This window comes from Melanostigma gelatinosum (genome assembly GCF_949748355.1).
Source record: "Melanostigma gelatinosum genome assembly, chromosome: 13".
Lineage (NCBI taxonomy): Eukaryota > Metazoa > Chordata > Actinopteri > Perciformes > Zoarcidae > Melanostigma > Melanostigma gelatinosum.
The window spans coordinates 9,098,245-9,116,608 of NC_136646.1; the positions used below are offsets into that span (position 1 = coordinate 9,098,245).

Here is an 18,364-nt window from a genome sequence, read left to right on the forward strand (position 1 = left end):
TTCTGTTCTGCTCTCAGTTGTAAGAGTTTAGTCGGCCTCAAGTCCCCGTTTGGAAACTCCGCGGATGATGTAACGCACGAGGAGGAGAGCGAGAGAGAGAGAGAGAGCTTTGCTCTTGAAAAGGTGGAAAGTGAAAGTAAAATTGTCAGTAGAATGAGAGTGACCCTGGAGCGCAGCAGCAGCAGCAGCAGACGAACGACGCAGACACCACAGCAAGGTAGGCCAACTGATGCAGTTACTATTGTGCTTTATTTGAATTGTTTTTACTGTGCGTCTGACTGAGGTCCTCTGAGAACACATGTGATGACTGTAACCTGTTGATCCCGTTACTCAAATATTATAATTCGTTGAACTATTAGGATTTTTGTTTTGTTCATGTATGCAACTTGTATCTACTTCGTACTTGTTAAAACAAGCATCAGGTGTTTATGGAGGCAACGTTAAGAGTCTCAACGGTGGGTGTGCGCACGTAGATCCGAAGGAGACGATAGAACCCTGAGCGCACCGCGGACATCCTGAGAGGGAGACTGTGATTGCGTGAAGAGGGAGAGAGAGAACCCCTCACCTTAGCTGTAGCCTCGTTGCGACTCTTATCTGATATCCCGATCTGGCCCAGCCGATCGCCTCGGTCGAGCTTTCTCTCGGTCTGTTGGTTTTGGTTTGGCGTGTCATTCTTTTCGATAAAAATCTATTTATTTTTTTCATTGAAATTTGTTTTTTTATCACGACTCTCCTGCATTTGTGGTGTTTGGAACGGTAACTCATATAACATGCACATTTTAACATTTAAAAGGGCAAAGACTAAGCACTATATTGGACATATATATATATATATATATATATATATATATATATATATATATATATATATATATATATATATATATATATATATATATATATATATATATATATATATATATATATATATATACAGTTAGTAAATCCATGTGGTTTTCATCTGAATTTTAAATACTGCCTGCCTAATATTTCTATTTCACAGGGGCCACTTAAGATTTCAGTCTGGAGTCTTCTTCTTGTTGAGCTTTGAGTATTCCGAATTGTGTCCATAGGTTCATTCATATTTGTGTGTACACCACAGAAATAGAACAGGAGTCGAAAGGACCTCGAACCATTTTGCTTGCTTGCAGCAGTGAGGAGTGAGGCGGAGGGACCGGTAGACGAAGCGCTGCCTCCGGCCACCGGCCCGCTAGTTCGGCTCATTTTCTGTAACCAGTGTAGCGTTGAAGCGAATGTGGAATTAACTAGCTAACTAGCTAATTGTTCGCTATGTAGCCAGCTAGCTTGCTAATTCCACCATGCTTTACACTGGTTACAGAAAATGAGCCGAACTAAGTTGTCACTCGTCTGGCGATGGCAGCGTATACTTTCCAACACTGTGACAAGTGGAGGATGAAGCATTAAGTTGTTACATTTTTCTCATTTAGTCTGCCTCTCTACGCTTCGTAATGTTGCTGTAAGTCAGTTTAGCGCAACGGTCTCATACCAACGCTTCCCATAAAAATGGCCGCAGCTCTGACCATCGCTATGTGTAGATTTGAATAGGAATTTCTGTCTTACTCCTCTTTTATTTCTATGGTGTATACAATGGCGAACACTGTAATAATCTTTCTGGGAATATCGCGACACACAGTATTTATAATGCTGCAAATATATAAATATTGCAATACTATTGCCACTCTCAATCCCCATTGTGTTACCTCCTTTGGCTTTAACAGATTTTATTTATTTAAAATAAAATCTTCAAGATTGCCACTTTAAAAGTAGGGGGGGGGGGGGGGGTTATTAGAATGCCATGTGGCCAATGTGTCACTGGGTCACTGGTTGCGGTACACTACGGCATGCAGACCAGTAGATACTCGCTAGCTCAGCAACAGTTGGCCAGGGGCCATTGTTGCATGTCATACCCCTTTCTGTCTCTCTCTGTCTAAGTTTCTTGTCTCTTTCTCATTATCAACTCTCTACTATCAAAGGCAGTACTGCTGAAAAACCACTACATACTTGCTCCATTATCTGAGACCATCTGCTGTTGGTAACATGTAAATGTTTAATCTAAAGCAGAAACAACTAGTCAACCGCAACTAATCTGTAATGAATTAGTAATTTTTCGAGAAAAAATGCAGAACAACAGAAAATAGTTGGCAGATGAATCGCTAATGAAAACAATTGTTAGTTGTAGCTCTAGTTTAGTCCTTTAATATAATACAACACCCTTCTTTATGTATTTGTACACTAAACTTTGTTGGCAACAAAAACTGTAACAGATTATTAATATGTTAGATATCTCCAAAGTCAACAGAATACGTTTTTTAAATTTGTTATTGTGAATTGTGTTTTACAGGTTTGTGTAAGCACAATTTGCAGCGATGCGTGTGTGGCATCCGAGGTGGAGTCTGTCATGTCCTGCCTTGAACGCCCACAACATGACTGCACAACACAGATACAGCAGCTTACAAGTCCGAGCAGCGCAACAGATCAGGGAGTTGAAGTGGCCTCAGTGACTGAAATGAGTAACTGAAATGAGTCCAAGTGATAATGAGCTAATAACGCGTTTACATTTGGACCTTTTCCTTTGTTTGTCCTCAGTGGCTGCTGCTGTTTTTGGCAATGAATATATTTAATGGGAGCTGCAGTTGAGTGACAAGGAAAAGGAAGGTCTCAGACAACAAGTTTGGACATTGTTTCAAAGCTACGCTGAATCGTCCTTATGCCAAACGAGTGGACAAAGACTTTTTCTGAGCGGCATGTAAGGCTTCTGGAAACCTGTGTGTTTGTTTATCCTCACTGTCTCTTGCTCTCTCTCTCTTAAGGGGGGGGATTATACAGTCACACATTTACGGGGTAAAAAATATATAGAATAGTGATTTTTTTAAGGTCAAGAAACAACATCGCTGCAGGTTGGACCAACTTGTTTAATGTTACCATTGCAAACAGGCCGCAAATACATGACTTAATTTATATTATTATGTATTTCTCTTCTTAAAAGAATGCAGAAAGAATATGAAAGACAACGCATATGTATGTATTTTAGGGACCTCCGCCTCGCAAAACTTGCATTCTTTCTAGTGTCCAGCAGGGGGCGACTCTTGGTTGCAAAAAGAAGTGTGATTGTATAGAAGACTATGAGAACATGACTCTACTTCTCACTTGATTTATTACCTCAGTAAACATTGTAAACATGAGTTTGTGGTCTCAATGGCTAGTTCAAAGTCTTCCAACACAGCATGATGTTCATTGAGTAATTGACGGTGCTTTTTAAAGTAAAATAGACCATAAAGCAGGGTATGCTTTAGGGTGTGAATACCTTACAACCTGATCCCTTAAACAGTCTGTTTTTAGTTCATTAAACCGAATGAAAACATTTTGGTGGCTTAGCGCCACCCTCTGGTGTCACGTGTGGTTGCAAAAAAAACAAGATGGCGATGGCCAAAATGCCAAAATCGATGCTTCAAAGCGGCAACCCATAAAACAAAAGGTGTGTTCACGAGGACTGTACGTACACCTCTTATATACGGTCTGTGCTCAGAGTAGGGCTAGGCGGCATGACCAAAAATCCATATCACGGTATTTTTTAAGACTCTACCGGTTTCACGGTATATCACAGTATTCTTTTCCGCCTTAATGCAGTGGCGGGCCGTGCATTTTATACCTGGGCCTTCACTGCTGTCCTGCAGCTGAAATACCACCTTATAACCACATTATGGCACGACAGCTTCTATTCGTTTTTAAGGCTGTAACTATGTATGAGTCGTTTGAATAATGCTAGAGCATTTAGAAAATGCAAAAGCCTAAATCCAGGAAAATATAATGTTCTCAGCTGGTCTGGCTGTGGGATCCACCGTCATTCCATCATGACAACCCAAAGAGATTATCATAGGATTTTACTTTCACAACTTGAACGTTGAACGTACTGCTCTGCAGTGTCTTTCATCGTCTCAGTCTCCTCTGTCCTGGTGTCTGGTACATCTTACTCTGGTCAGAATGTCCATATTTGATTGGCTGAGCTGCATCACGTGATGTGATTCACTACTGTTGGGGATTTACCCTCGGGCAGAAAGCCCACCGTATAATCGGACTCCAAAAGACTACACCTTCAGAAGGACCCCGCGCAGATCGTTTGATTGGAATTACATTCGATGAACAGAAGACGGTCGACGATCTACAAGTATTAACAATTTAATAAGTCAAGCATCAAAGCATAAACATCGATCTATGGTTTCACAAAACACAAGAATTTATTAAGTATCCCTAGCAACAGACACAAAGTCAGGGCTCGGTCCACGCATCTCTCCTATCAGTGTTTTGTGAGCCCCGTTCTATCCTTTCCCTGTTTCTTTATTCATTCTCATGAGGAGTTGACCTTGTCCTGCACAGGGACGAGTTATCTTCACACACACACACGCCAGGGTTGGGGCCACTGTGTGTGGGAGTCCTCCAGTTCTCATGGACAGAGAAGATGCTGTTCCTGCTTTCCACCTGTTGCTACATAATATCGCACGGACTAACCCGCTTCACAACACATCTAGTTACGAGTTTAAGCTAAACCGCCTGTGTGTCAGAGCTTCTTCTTTGTACGGGAAGCGCGTGAGTGCCTCACCCGGAGATTCAAACCTTTGCTCTATGACACACGCAACACTATTGCAAATGAGCATACACATAATACTTATACGTTTAATGCCTGTAAATACCGTTAGCATATTTCTCCACAAGTTTCGTTTCACGATAGTCATGTGCTCGCCCACTGACCAATCACAGCACACTCTGCACCTCGCGGCAGAGCCTGTACATAGACACTGAGCGGCATGTAATGCTGACGGCATTATAGGACGGCCCGCCACTGGCTTAATGCATTAATTAATTAACGCCGTAAACTAACACAAGAACGGCCAGTCAACCGGCGGTGAACAGCTGTCTGTGTGGCGTGTCTTTCGTCACTTCCTGTTTCCTTCACCTCCGGTTTCCTTCACCTACTGGATCCTAAATCCCTCCATGTATCAACGTACATTTATAACAAATACCACACATATTACGGTAATCAGCGTTGTCTGACCTAAATACCTTTTGTTGGTCAGTCTTTGTTCATCCTGCATCGCTCTTTTCTGTTCTTTAATGTAACGTTACTGGCGCAACAGAGCTGTTAGCTCCCAGCGGTTAGCAGACTGTTGTTAGCAAGATTTACCTAGCATGCAGTTCGGCGGAGAAATTTGATAAATGTACAATTATTAGTGCTACAAATTGTTTATCTGTCACAAACTGTTGTGTCGTGGTGTTTTGCCCTGTAAAAGAGCATTAGTTGTGGGTTGTTAATTGTTGTTATAATAATTGTTGTTATAAAGTAAACCATCACTAGGGTTCCCACTCAATACAGGTAAGACAACTAGCTCCGTCTGTAGCACTCCTAGCAGCGAACAATATATTTTGCTGCCTGTTGAAGAGCAACAGAAGTTGTTTCGGCTGTGCACCGGTATGACGGTATATGATACGGGAAATTGAAACCGGTTCAACCGGTTCAACCGGTATACCGCCCAGCCCCAGCTCAGAGGCCACCCAGAGAGGCAAACCTTAGGATTTATCCGAGAACCCATTTGCAAAATGAACAGGTCTAACATGACGAGGATAGAAGTAGAATGCATAGAGATGTCAGCATTGTGTTCATAAAGTAACACAGAGAGAACGTGAAAGAAAATGCAGTAATGTATCTTTTATGACCCTTGTCTTGCTCAGAGGCTATCCTTACGATGAGAATACTACTTTAGGAACAAAGAAATTCAGACAGTCGGCTGTTTTTTCTCACAAATGAATGACTTTATAATCTCAGAGAAGATTTTGTTTTTCTTTTCTTGTAAATTTGTGAGTTTTTCTTGGAATATTCACCCCCTTCCCTGGCTGCGTAAAACATGTCTTTCCTAACAACGGCCCTGATACGCCATTGTAGGAATGCGACCATTTAAAGGGAGAAAATCATTATATGAGTGCTCAAACTAAATGGATTTGTTGGCATGGTTGGGCTTCCACTTTCTTTTACATCCTATGATGAATTAGTGTCCCATTAGTGTCCCAGGGAGTCAATTAGCTTCTTTTTTTGTTCTGGTGGACTCCAATTCATCCATTAAACAATTAATATTGTATTTTTTTCGGTTAGTTTGTCACTCATTAGTATGTGTACACCATCATATAATATATAAGATGGTGAACAGGAGCCATTAGAGAGTCGACGCCGGTATTATCTAGAGATCAGGTTTTATTTGATGGTAATATTCTCAAATTGAATCTTGTGTGTGTGTGTGTGTGTGTGTGTTGTTGTTTGTGTGAGTGATGATGAACCTAACGACAGACTCTCTTCTTCTTCAGCATGACTCTGGATGGTCGTGGTGTCAGCATGACATCGTGGACATACATGACCCACATATTTGTCTTGGTAAGTGTCCCCCACGCTGCGGTCCTTGTGAGCTCAGCAGCTCGTCGCTCTGACAATATAACGTATTGCTATTAGGGGTGTAACGGTACGCGTATTCATATTGAACCGTTCGGTACGAGGCTCACGGTTCGGTACGCATGACAAACCGAATACGTTTGAATAAAAAACTAAAATAAATAAATTCTTTTTTTTTTATTTTATTTTTTTTTAAACCTTTATTTAACCAGGTTAAAAATCTCTTTTGCAAGCTGTAAGTAAGAATACAAGATGTAAGCAACATGTAAGTAACAACACTACATAACATTAAGGAGCAGTTTTAGTTTTTTATGCTTATGTGTTGCTAAAAAGACACCCCAGAAGATGGGTCACTCAGGTATAGTTCCATCATTGTTCAAAGTCAAAGAATAACTTTATGATGTTAGTTGTAATGAATAAATATATTTTAAAATCAAGTACATTTCTCTGCATTTATAGTTTTCTACTGTACCGAAACGTACCGAAACGTGGCTCCACCGTATCGTACCGAACCGAACTGTGAATTTTGTGAACCGTTACACCCCTAATTGCTATGTATGTTGTGTACATGCTTTCTCTCAATCATCCAGACTGTTCAAAAACCGACCCTTTTTTTTAATGCCGCTGTTAGGTGTTCCTGAACGTAATTGATCTGTCGAAGGAGGGGTGTCACGACCACCTGGACATGGAGTTCTGGGTATGTGGTCATCATTTGCTTTATTCAGTGGTTCTGTTTGAACAGGACACCAGCAAAAGGAAAACTATGAGCGCAAATCACTGTCAATATCCGCGAGCACAAATGAGATCCACTCGCACGCAAAATACTCTTGTGTTTAATCTACAGCAATGCATCACATTCTAGAAGGTATGTTTGTAGTTTTATTACAGTACAGTACAATATTTACCTCTTAGATATCGTGAAGTAGTGTTCAGTGGCGGATTGAAAACCGCCACCTAGCATCTGCATCAGGGGTGATATCCGAGGAAAAGAGAGAAAAACCACTCGCGAGCGAGCAGGTGAAAGCTTTGTGAAGCATGTTTTTTTTTTTCTGCGAGGAGTGATGTAAAAGTGCTCGCAAAAGTAATTTGCCATTTTGACGTACCTCTACATGCACGCATGAAGATATCGGATCTCATTTGGGCTTGCTGATATTAACAGTGATTTGCCCACTCCCTAAACATGCTATACTGTTAACGTTTTTGAGCCAGTTAAAAGTTAGTCTGTCTCCAAACAATAATTCAAAAAAACATTCACCAATAATAAACAATTGACAATGTCTTTTGTCCGTCCATTTCTATGTTCCACTTTCAAGGCAAAGGACAAACATCTGAATGACACCTTCTTCCTCGTGACAACTAAAGATCCCAAGGTAACTCAGGTTCTATGTAAATGCATATCGTTCAAATGGGACTGGACTGGACTGGAATGATCAAGCGTACATGTGTGCTCTTCCCAACACAGGACACAGCGAAGTGTAGTTTAGAGGCAGAGTGCCTGCGGAAAAGAGACGGGATTGGGTGTAACCTGCTACAGCATTGCCCTTTTAAAGTGAGTGAACAGAGGCCAACTTTACCACAGCCAGAAGAACCAAAGGAGAAAAGTACACAGTGTGAAGGGAACAGTACTGAAGTCCATATCTATCACTTCATGTGCTTCATGGCGGAAGCTTTCGACCACCCCCTTAAAGGTACTTCACATACAGATACTACTCTAACAATCAGAGGTGGCTGGTTTATACCCCCCCCCCCCTTCAATAGAAATAGTCCGCCAGCATCTACATTGGAATTTCCATGTCTTCCAATGCTTCACATTGTCATAAATAAAAGAAAATAAAAAAAATGCGTTTATGTTTTCATCAATTTTGAATAAACACACAAAACATATCTTTCCTTAACAAAGGTAGAAACACAAACTAAATATTTCTCAAAACAATGAACGATGTACATTTGTTAGTTTTTTGACAGAATGCTCATTTTTATGAGCAGAGTGCAAAAGGTGTTGGTGGTTTTCAGGTTGATTTAAACCGGATCATGCAAACAACGATCTCCCGCGGCCAACACGGGGCAATACTCTGAGGCCACCGCACATCGTCACCACCTTTTGCGAGACGTAAAGTAATGACGTCGTAGCGAGCATACAATGTGATTACGCGACCGCCATCGCTTTCTGCTGCAAAAAGTGTGATTGCTCGAGCTGTCACGGTTTTTATTTTACATTGTTGAGGGCAGGATCATGCAAACAGGAGGTCCGTTTTTTAAAGGGTTCAATTTACACGAAATGTATTCTGACGATAATTATTGTTCGAAATTGCCGTAAAATATCACCAAAGCATGATGCTGAAGATGTTTTTTTGTTGTAACTCATCATTTTCTTTTCTTTCTTTCTTGCATCACAGGCTGCAAATACAGTGAGTATGCATCCTGTGCTTTGAGCGTTAGTGTGGGTGGTAGGTGATGAGCACTAACACACACTCATTTTATTAAACGATGTGCTTGCTCTCACAATTCGTTCCCTTCTTTGTTGTAACATTGATCTCATCTTTTTCTTTAGACACCGTGTGCAAGATATTTGCAGAAACAGCGTCTACTCGTAAGTGACACCTTTTATTTTGAAATGATTAATAAGTACATGTTGATGCTGTGCATTGGAAATGCCAGAAATCATGCTTGCTGTTGCATAACTGCAGGTCTTGGTCTTTGAATATTAAACCCCTTTTCCATACTTTTGTTTTTTAACCCCACCTCCTTAACATTTGAGTGCAATAATGACAAAGCTCACAGGATTTGAAGAATATTCTTGTGTAATCGGCTTTCTTTGTACAGTCTGCTAAAATTTGCATACTGTACACATGTGTGTGTTTCACTAACAACTGAGTTCCATCAATGGTTGCGAATACAATACCGTTTTCAGTGCAACTTCTTTGATTAAAGGTACGGGAAAGTAAGTTTAGATTAGCTATATGTAAGTAGCCTATACATGTGAGGTGTTGTGCAAAGTATTTGAAGTTACAGAAAGCATGAAGTAATAACTAACTAAGAGCTCCAAGTGAGCTGAGTCGATAGAATGGTGAGTTAAAGTACTGCACACCACTGACTGGTTGTAAAAAATGGCAGCTTGCTAAACTACGATGCACACTACGTACACTACGAAGTACGCTACATACACTATGACGCACGCTACGTACACTGTGACGCACGCTACGTACACTGTGACGCACGCTACGTACACTGTGACGCACGCTACGTACACTGTGACGCACGCTACGTACACTGTGACGCACGCTACGTACACTGTGACGCACGCTACGTACACTGTGACGTACGCTACGTACACTGTGACGCACGCTACGTACACTGTGACGCACGCTACTTACACTGTGACGCACGCTACGTACACTGTGACGCACGCTACGTACACTGTGACGCACGCTACGTACACTGTGACGCACGCTACGTACACTGTGACGCACGCTACGTACACTGTGACGTACGCTACGTACACTGTGACGCACGCTACGTACACTGACGCACGCTACGGACACTGTGACGTACGCTACGTACACTGTGACGCACGCTACGTACACTGTGACGCACGCTACGTACACTGTGACGCACGCTACGTACACTGTGACGTACGCTACGTACACTGTGACGCACGCTACGTACACTGTGACGCACGCTACGTACACTGTGACGCACGCTACGTACACTGTGACGCACGCTACGTACACTGTGACGCACGCTACGTACACTGTGACGCACGCTACGTACACTACAGACACTACTGCGGACACTACCTACACTGCAGACACTACTAAACTAAAGTAAACCCATGTCCTAGACCTGCTCTTAAAATATGTTTTACATTTTTATTTTATTTTTTATTATTTTTTATTTTCTGTTTTATTTTTCTCTGTGTATGTAATTTATTGACCCTAGTTCACTTTGTGTTTTTTATGCTTTTAAATGTCTGCTCTGTTAAGCACTTTGTGATGTTATGTCTGTGAAAAGCGCTCTATAAATAAAATTCATTCATTCATTCATTCATACTGCGTACGCTACGTACACTACAGACACTACGGCGTACACTTTGGACACTTCGGCGTACACTAGACCGGATACTACAATGTACGCTACCATGAACACTTCGATGTACACGAGCCAATGAAAGGATTCAATAAGTGTTGTGCTGAATATGATGCCACTGCAGATTCACATCAGTTGAGAATCCCACCTATACTGAGGGGGTACTGTCCTCAGTGGAAAATTAAAAAGAGAAAAGAACTGGGACCAAAAGTGAGTCGAACCATGCAGTGTAAATGAGGCGTTAGGCAGAGCATTGCTTTGAGCTAAATGCTAACATCAGCACGCTAACATGCTCACAATGACAAGCCAGGTCAATAAAAAAAACTCATCTCTTACTGAACTTCACAGAACGTCTCCTGCACTAAATTGCTTACCAGTCAATATTTTTGGGGTATCCAGTCACAGCTACCTGTACCTTTAAATACTACCTTTAATTTGACCAAGTCTACCACTACTGCTGCAAACATTCTTCTTATTGATATACTAAAAGTTATATTGCATTTATTGCCGACAAACCCCGTATTGTAAGATTGTATTACTGAGTGACTGACTACATTTCTGCAGCTTCCGATCTGACAACAACGGCGACAACAACAACACCGTCAACAACAACACCGACAATAACAACACAGACAACAACACTGCCAGAAACAACAACAACAGTATTGCCCTCACCAACAACAGCAACATTGAAGCCAACAGCAACAAAACTGCAACCAGAATCATCATTCCCACAAGTTGGAAACAATGGTAAGCTATGTAAATGGCACTTCATACGATTAAGTAACAGCTACTTATACTCTGGCCATGGAAAATATTCTCTCACTGGCCACGGATGTGTGCATACATACGTTGATCCCTTCAAGAGTCAAGCTCACATTTTAAATTCATTGCTCGTCATCCTCGGTGTCTTTTCTCTCATTCGACAGAAGCGTACGGTTAGAAAACACGAGCTGCCACGAGCACTGACGACAAAACAAGCCACATAACCGTTTACCTTTATTTACGCACTACTGTATGTGCGCGTCGTGCATCCAAAGCTGTGAGCATATATGAATCCATGGTTTTCCAGTGGTCGAAACAAGATTCGTCACCAACGATAGGTCCCTTGTAGCTGCAAAGCCCTGCTTTTCATTGGAGGTGCCGCATGCGGCAAACAAGATGGTGCTTTTTGTGAGAATGCCGAACCGTTCACGAAGCGAGATTGCTTTCTTCTTGTGATTTTTCACAACAATAATTTTATTTATCTTCTGGATGAAGTCCCTTGCTTTGATATATCTTTTTTTTACTCTCGGATTTTCTGCATTTTTGGATAATGCTCGTGTTATTCTTGTTTCTCACTGCAAGTTTACAGTTGTAATGATAGGTGTTTTTTTTCATCTTTCCATAGAAACTGAAACTCTTCGACTCCGAAAAAATCTAAAAGAGACACAGAAAGAAACAGGTAAGCTTATTCGCTGAATTCAAATTTGTCGAATTTAGTCTGTAAAATGTCACAAAACATTTTGTCTTCAAACGGGATGGAATGTCTGACAGTCCAAAGCCCAAATATATTCTCCAGAGAGAAACCCATCCTCACACTGGGATTTCTACTGCTCTTGTATTTGATGAAAGGTGAAAAGCAAAAAGCAGATGGCATCATTTGACTGGCGTAGTTCATGTTAGTTAAGATAAAGGCAGTGTCCGTCTGAAAGTTTGCATTGGTACTAATGTTGTTGTTTTTTATCTTTCCGTAGACAATACCCACTCAGAAAATTGACGTTGAAAATAGGTTTAATAGATGTATTTCACACCTCGATTTGTCTGGAGTCGTTTAGTTTTAATTAAGGTTATGCAAGGTTGTAAAAGTCGCATGACTGGCTTTCGTATGACAACAAACAGAACCTAAAAACACTTCAATAACATTTCCACATTTTGTTAGATAGAAGTATTTCAGAGAGACATTGCTGCTCTGGAAGCAGAACTTACCTGATAAGTTGAGTTAAATCACAGCAAATGAGCGCTTAGTGAACCTTTTCCACCAAGGAATCAAATGTTTCCAGGTTTTTTATTTTCATTGTCCTCCTATATTCCATGTGTGTAGTTTAAATAATATTGATTTGTGCTCCAGTGAATACAACTCCATAGGCATTTGGTATTTTGTATCATAAATTCAAAATGAATGGTGATGAATGGGTTGCGTGTTGGACCGCATACCCAGAGTTTTAACTGCGAGTCTAATTTGTAAAATAACGGTCTCATTTTTGGTCACTGGCACAGTGTTAGCTCGGCAATGTAAAAACGCCATAATCGTTGACTGAAATCTGCCTAATTGTTTTCTCATAGCGCTGGAAATGTGGAAAGCACAGAAAGATAAAAGTTACATTTTTTCTCCTAATCATTCTCTCTGATCTCTCCTCAACCAGATAAGCTGAAGATGCTTTTCGGGCTGTCTCTGGTCTTGCACGTGATCGTGCCACTGGCTGTATTCCTCTACATGCGCCACCGGTGGAGGCGGGACAGGATGCCCTCGGTACTGTCAGCGTAACAGCCGAGGATATTCAAGTGACATTGACTGCGACTCATGGAGTGTGCTCCAGCAGCATGAAAGTGATTCAATGTGTCGTTTCTTTTTCAGAGTTCAATCCACATGTGCAATGGGAACTTAACAGCCGACCCGCCAAAGAAAGAGGTATTGTTACACACTCTGTTTTCCTGTTCTTCGGAGTCAAGGACTACTTACTAGGCTCCCAGTTGTTGCTGTATAACAGACCCACTTTTGTAGAGATGAAACCGCCAGACCAAAAACACAACAACTGAACTGCAATTAAACAACTGCGCAATATTACATTTTTCTGACGCTATTTTCAATCAAAGCAATAAAAGACGGAGTTAGGTGACGCCGCGAAGTAGCGTGAGATCACTGGAGATGTCGCGGTCACCAACATTGCCGCCATTGCAGTGTACATCGTTCAGGAGGCTTCTTTTTTTTCTCTTCCTCCAAAACAAATGGACCAGGTGATTAAACCTGGTAGAAAGGCTGAATAAAGCCGCTGAATGTTTAAAAGAAATCTGTGTTTCCGTGATGCTGTCTGACGATCAAAGGTCGTCCCCGGAGGGGCAGCGAGGCGAGCTGCCGCTAACGTTTCTTTAGCTTGTTTATCTGATAACTTACGATACAGACGGCCGATGACTAAAATCCTTTATGCGGTTAAGATATGTGGCTTAAAACTGGATAAAATGTCTTTATTGAATAAAAAACTGTATGACGCCCTCTGGAACACAACGTTGAAGCGTCCGCATATATGATTCCATTTACCAAATGAAACGGACCGCTAGCTTGATTAAAGCTGCGCATTTCTCTGGGTTTTAACGTCGTTGATAACCTTTGGGATAATGCAAGTGCACAACTCAACCAAAGCAAACGTCGGTCTAGTCGTATTCAGTTACACATTATACCTTTTAATTATGAACAGACGAAGGAACACTTTTCAAAATCGAATCCCCTCTAATCCCCTCCATCTCCTTTTCTCTGCGTTTTGTAGCGTGAGCGGCTCCTGCCCCGTTTCTAGGCGGGGAAGTAGTTTGCACCGAACACGGTGGTCACTCCGTCGGCTGCTCCACCTGTGAGGATATGCGTTCCTGCTGCAGGTCTCGGAACAATACCTTCGGCCTTTTATCTCACCCCGTAGCTAAATTGTTAGGATTTCGGAATTAATTGTCTTCTTGAAAGTCTTTTACGGCTACTGCCCTCGGCGCTCTCAATGGGATGTAACCCTAACACCCTGTATGTAATAGTTATGTACATCGTCAATACTTTACTTTTGCCTATTGTGAACATTCTCACCATTTATGACTAACACTTCCAAGTCTTCACCCAGAGAACTTCCCTTAAGCTCCTCTGCATGTTTCAGTCGTCACATCTTATTGATGCCCATTAACAGCCCAACAGCCCATTAACGGACAGGGGAAGAGGGGTACATTGTTTTAAAGGACCAGAACACGATTTTGGTTTCACTCACTTACTAATGGTAAGGCTGTGTTTTTATTTCTGGTTTTTCACACAAGATTCACACACAACAATTTCAATTCAATGAAACAGCATCAGTGGCTACAAGAACTCATTCTAGCATTCCTCTCTGTCAGCCTTTGCTGATTTTGGAATGAGGTCTTCTTCTGTCAGCTCTCTGACATTCCCATTCTCTATTTGGGGGGGGGGAGAAGGCCCCCAACTCACTGTTTTTCTGCTGCTCTAAGGCCGGCACTTCCTTCATTTCATGTGTCACTCACACATGAGTCCTCCTCTCTCAGAGGCTGACACAGAATGTAACTGGTGGTAACTGGTTTGATCCTGCTAGAACCAGAAGCACTGTAAGGCTCAAGTGACTATTTCAAACAAAGTGTCTAACTCGAAACAGTTTATATGTTAAATCACAGCTATCATAAAATAAAACAATTCACATTATGAGGGTTATAAAAAGTCTAAACAAGCAATATGTTGTGCTGGTTATACTTTGAAATCAAAAAGGGTTCCAGGTTATAATAGCTATACTTTTATGCTTTCATACTTTTCTACGATCTTTCTACAGTTTCATTTTGTATCTGTGTTTAATGTTTTTAACTCGCGTCGTAGCCTTTTGTGCATCATGACCAGTAATGTGCGGCGGGTCAGCTGTGTGATCCGAACCTGGTTTTCCATCAGGGATCATTTGAACCGACGACCCTGTGCCGTCGGACTTGAATTGATGGGTATGTTCTACACTCTCTTTCAGTCAGACGCACCGCCGGCATCTCCAGACAAGGATGCGGAGGACACACATTTAATCAAGGTGATTATGAGCATGGATGCATGATAGCTCAACTCTTGACACATTCAGCAGACAGCAACATGAGAATCACTTTGGAGTTTTTAAAAAAGTTTTTCATTATTATATCAGTCTTTGACGTTTGAATCTTTGAGTTTGTTTCTGCATGCAGTGGTCATTATTGTTTGTTGTTAATTGTGTCTTATTGACTCTATACAGCCTGTGAATATGCAGAAACGTGACTTGCCAACTCATCAGCATGTTGTCCGCGTTGCTGTAGACGTCGAAACGGACTGACACTCGTTTCTCTCTACCTGTGCCATGCAGAGGGATAAACATTCGGACAGCGGTGAAGAGCACACGCAGCTTTAAGGGCCCCGCTCACGACGTCGCCTCCGCTTGCCCTTGAATATAACACGTCTGTGTGCATGTAAGAAAGTATCTGGATCCCAGGTGGATCAGCTCAACGCTGTATTGGGACCGTTTAGACTCAGAGGTCTTCAACAGGGGGTCCGCGGCCCCTAGGGGGTCTCGACAATTTAAATTTAAAAAAAATAGTAAATATAATAATATTTAAAAATATTTTAATAGTTCAGTATTGTATGAAAGATAACAGGTATGTTTATGCATGGCAGTGGCACTAATAGGCATCAGTTTGAATAGCTTGTATGCATGATTATCATGCAATTGACAGACAATGTTGATATTGGCATTGGTATCAGCTGACAAGGTGTGTTTATAAAAGGCAGTAGCACGGCCTCCCTACTCACTGTACCTTGCACATGTAGAAAATAAATACATGAACCTGTGTATTATTTAGGGGTGTAACGGTACACGTATTCATATTGAACCGTTCGGTACGAGGCTCACAGTTCGGTACGCATGACGAACCGAATACGTTTGAATAAAAAAATCAAAACAAAATCTTTTTTTTTTCTTTAAAAAAAACCCCCTTTATTTAACCAGGTAGTCCCATTGAGATTAAAAATCTCTTTTGCAAGATGCAAGTAACAATACAAGATGTAAGTAACAATACTACACAACATGAATTCATTTTTGTTTTTTATGCTAATGTAGCTAAAAACACACCCCAGAAGATGGGTCACTCAGGTATAGTTCCATCATTGTTCAAAGTCAAAGAATAACTTCATGATGTTAGTTGTAATGAATAAATATATTGTTAAATAAAGTACATTTCTCTGCCATTTATAGTTTTCTACTGTACCGAAACGTACCGAACCGTGGATTTTGTGAACCGTTACACCCCTAGTATTATTTGAATAGCTTAGTATTGAATGCACAATAAAGAGGTATACATGGTACTAGACCCATTTAATATAAAACACAATTTTATACAATATATATAGTCGGGGGTCCCTGCTCCATCTCTCTATCAGTTTGGGGGTCCTTGGCCTGATAAACGTTGAAGACCCCTGATCTACTCAGTTAGCCATTTGCAGCTTTTTGGTAGCATGTTTTTAAACACGGGTTAGAAAGCATGTTGCCAGGTTTCCTCTCCGACCGTCAGACAGAGCAGCAACAGGAAGTTCTCTGGGCAGTGGACCAAAAACAAAAAAAAGCACTGCTGTCTTTTGGTAGCTCAGTTATTTGTTTTTTTTATATTGCGTGCATAAAGTTTGATTGTGATGATTTTTTGAAATGCGTGTTTGGTCGAGCTGCCCAGAGATTTTATATTTCTTTGCTGTATTAGAATATCTGTGAGCCTTAGGGCGTTAGCGAGCTTGATATGCTGAACCATACCGAGTACTAACATGTGATCACAATACAAACACAGCATTTGAACCAATTCTTCATAAACTGTGAAAACAATCTGTAGTTGATGTGAAACAGGTATTCTGGATAGGTAAATAGAAGTCCTACACTGTGTTCAATATTGTATTTTAAGTATTTGAATATATATACAGTATATATATATATATACACACATATATATATACATATATATATATATACATACATATACATATATATATATATATATATATACATATATATATATATATATATATATATATATATATATACATATATATATATATATATATATATACATACATACATATACATATATATATATATATATATATATATATATATATATATATATATATATATATATATATATACATATATATATATATATATATGTATATATACACACACAATACTAACAACATGAAATAGGATTTCATAATCTCAGCAGCATTTTATTCTGACAACCTATCTCATCATATTTGAAATAATGTTAGAGTTACAGGAGTTACTGCTTGTCTGCTGCATTTTCAATTATTTTACTGTCGTGTTTGCACTTCATGTTCCACCATTCAGCAACTGGGGTGCTTTTTGTTGTTATATATCTATATATATATATATATATATATATATAGAGAGAGAGATATATATATATAGAGATATATATATATAGAGATATACATATCTATGTATATTTAGATATGTATTTCACATTTATGTTTTTTCTTATCAGTCCTGTAAGTGCGTGTAGGCTCGCGTAAAAGTCAATATGTTTGTCTACTGATTCATGGCTAACTTTGAGAAAGGAAGACTTTTGAGTGTTCATCATTTTGGCAGCATATGTTGTGAATATTAAACAGAACATTTAAGCTATGTCTGATCTATGTATTATTTAACTCCTCTGGTATTTTTTGCAATGTATGCATTTTGTCAAAATGTGAAGAAATGTAACCTTACTAAGAGTTATTTGATTGTAAAAACGTTAAGTCATGAAAGCTTCTTTCAGACCATCCTGATAGCATACACTTTGGTTTGTAGAACAATGAGACACTCCAGGTAAACTGTGTATCTTCCAGTGATTCGGGCCCATTCAGTGAACCAGGGTCACTGCCATTGTTCTCTGATGGAGTGTCTTGTCTGATGCTACCACTGGGGGGCACCAAAGTCAGAAATGATGCACATAGCAGCTTTAAAATATGCATAAAGCATGATATTGCTTGACAAATAAAGTAATTCCAAATTGACATTGCTTGTTTGTTTTAAGCTC

The 18,364-nt window shown here is 40.3% G+C and overlaps 1 protein-coding gene across 1 annotated transcript; it reads left to right on the forward strand.

The window, feature by feature from the left end:
• Positions 1-113: 113 nt before the first annotated feature.
• Positions 114-17,197, forward strand: LOC306787357 (uncharacterized protein). The gene is made up of 12 exons (XM_079282472.1): positions 114-217; positions 6,373-6,439; positions 7,086-7,151; positions 7,768-7,824; positions 7,917-8,142; positions 9,006-9,044; positions 11,105-11,290; positions 11,931-11,984; positions 12,946-13,052; positions 13,158-13,211; positions 15,292-15,348; positions 15,652-17,197. The coding sequence occupies exons 2-12, from the start codon at positions 6,374-6,376 to the stop codon at positions 15,694-15,696; spliced, it is 957 nt and encodes a 318-aa protein (XP_079138598.1). The 5' UTR covers positions 114-217; position 6,373; the 3' UTR covers positions 15,697-17,197.
• Positions 17,198-18,364: the final 1,167 nt, after the last annotated feature.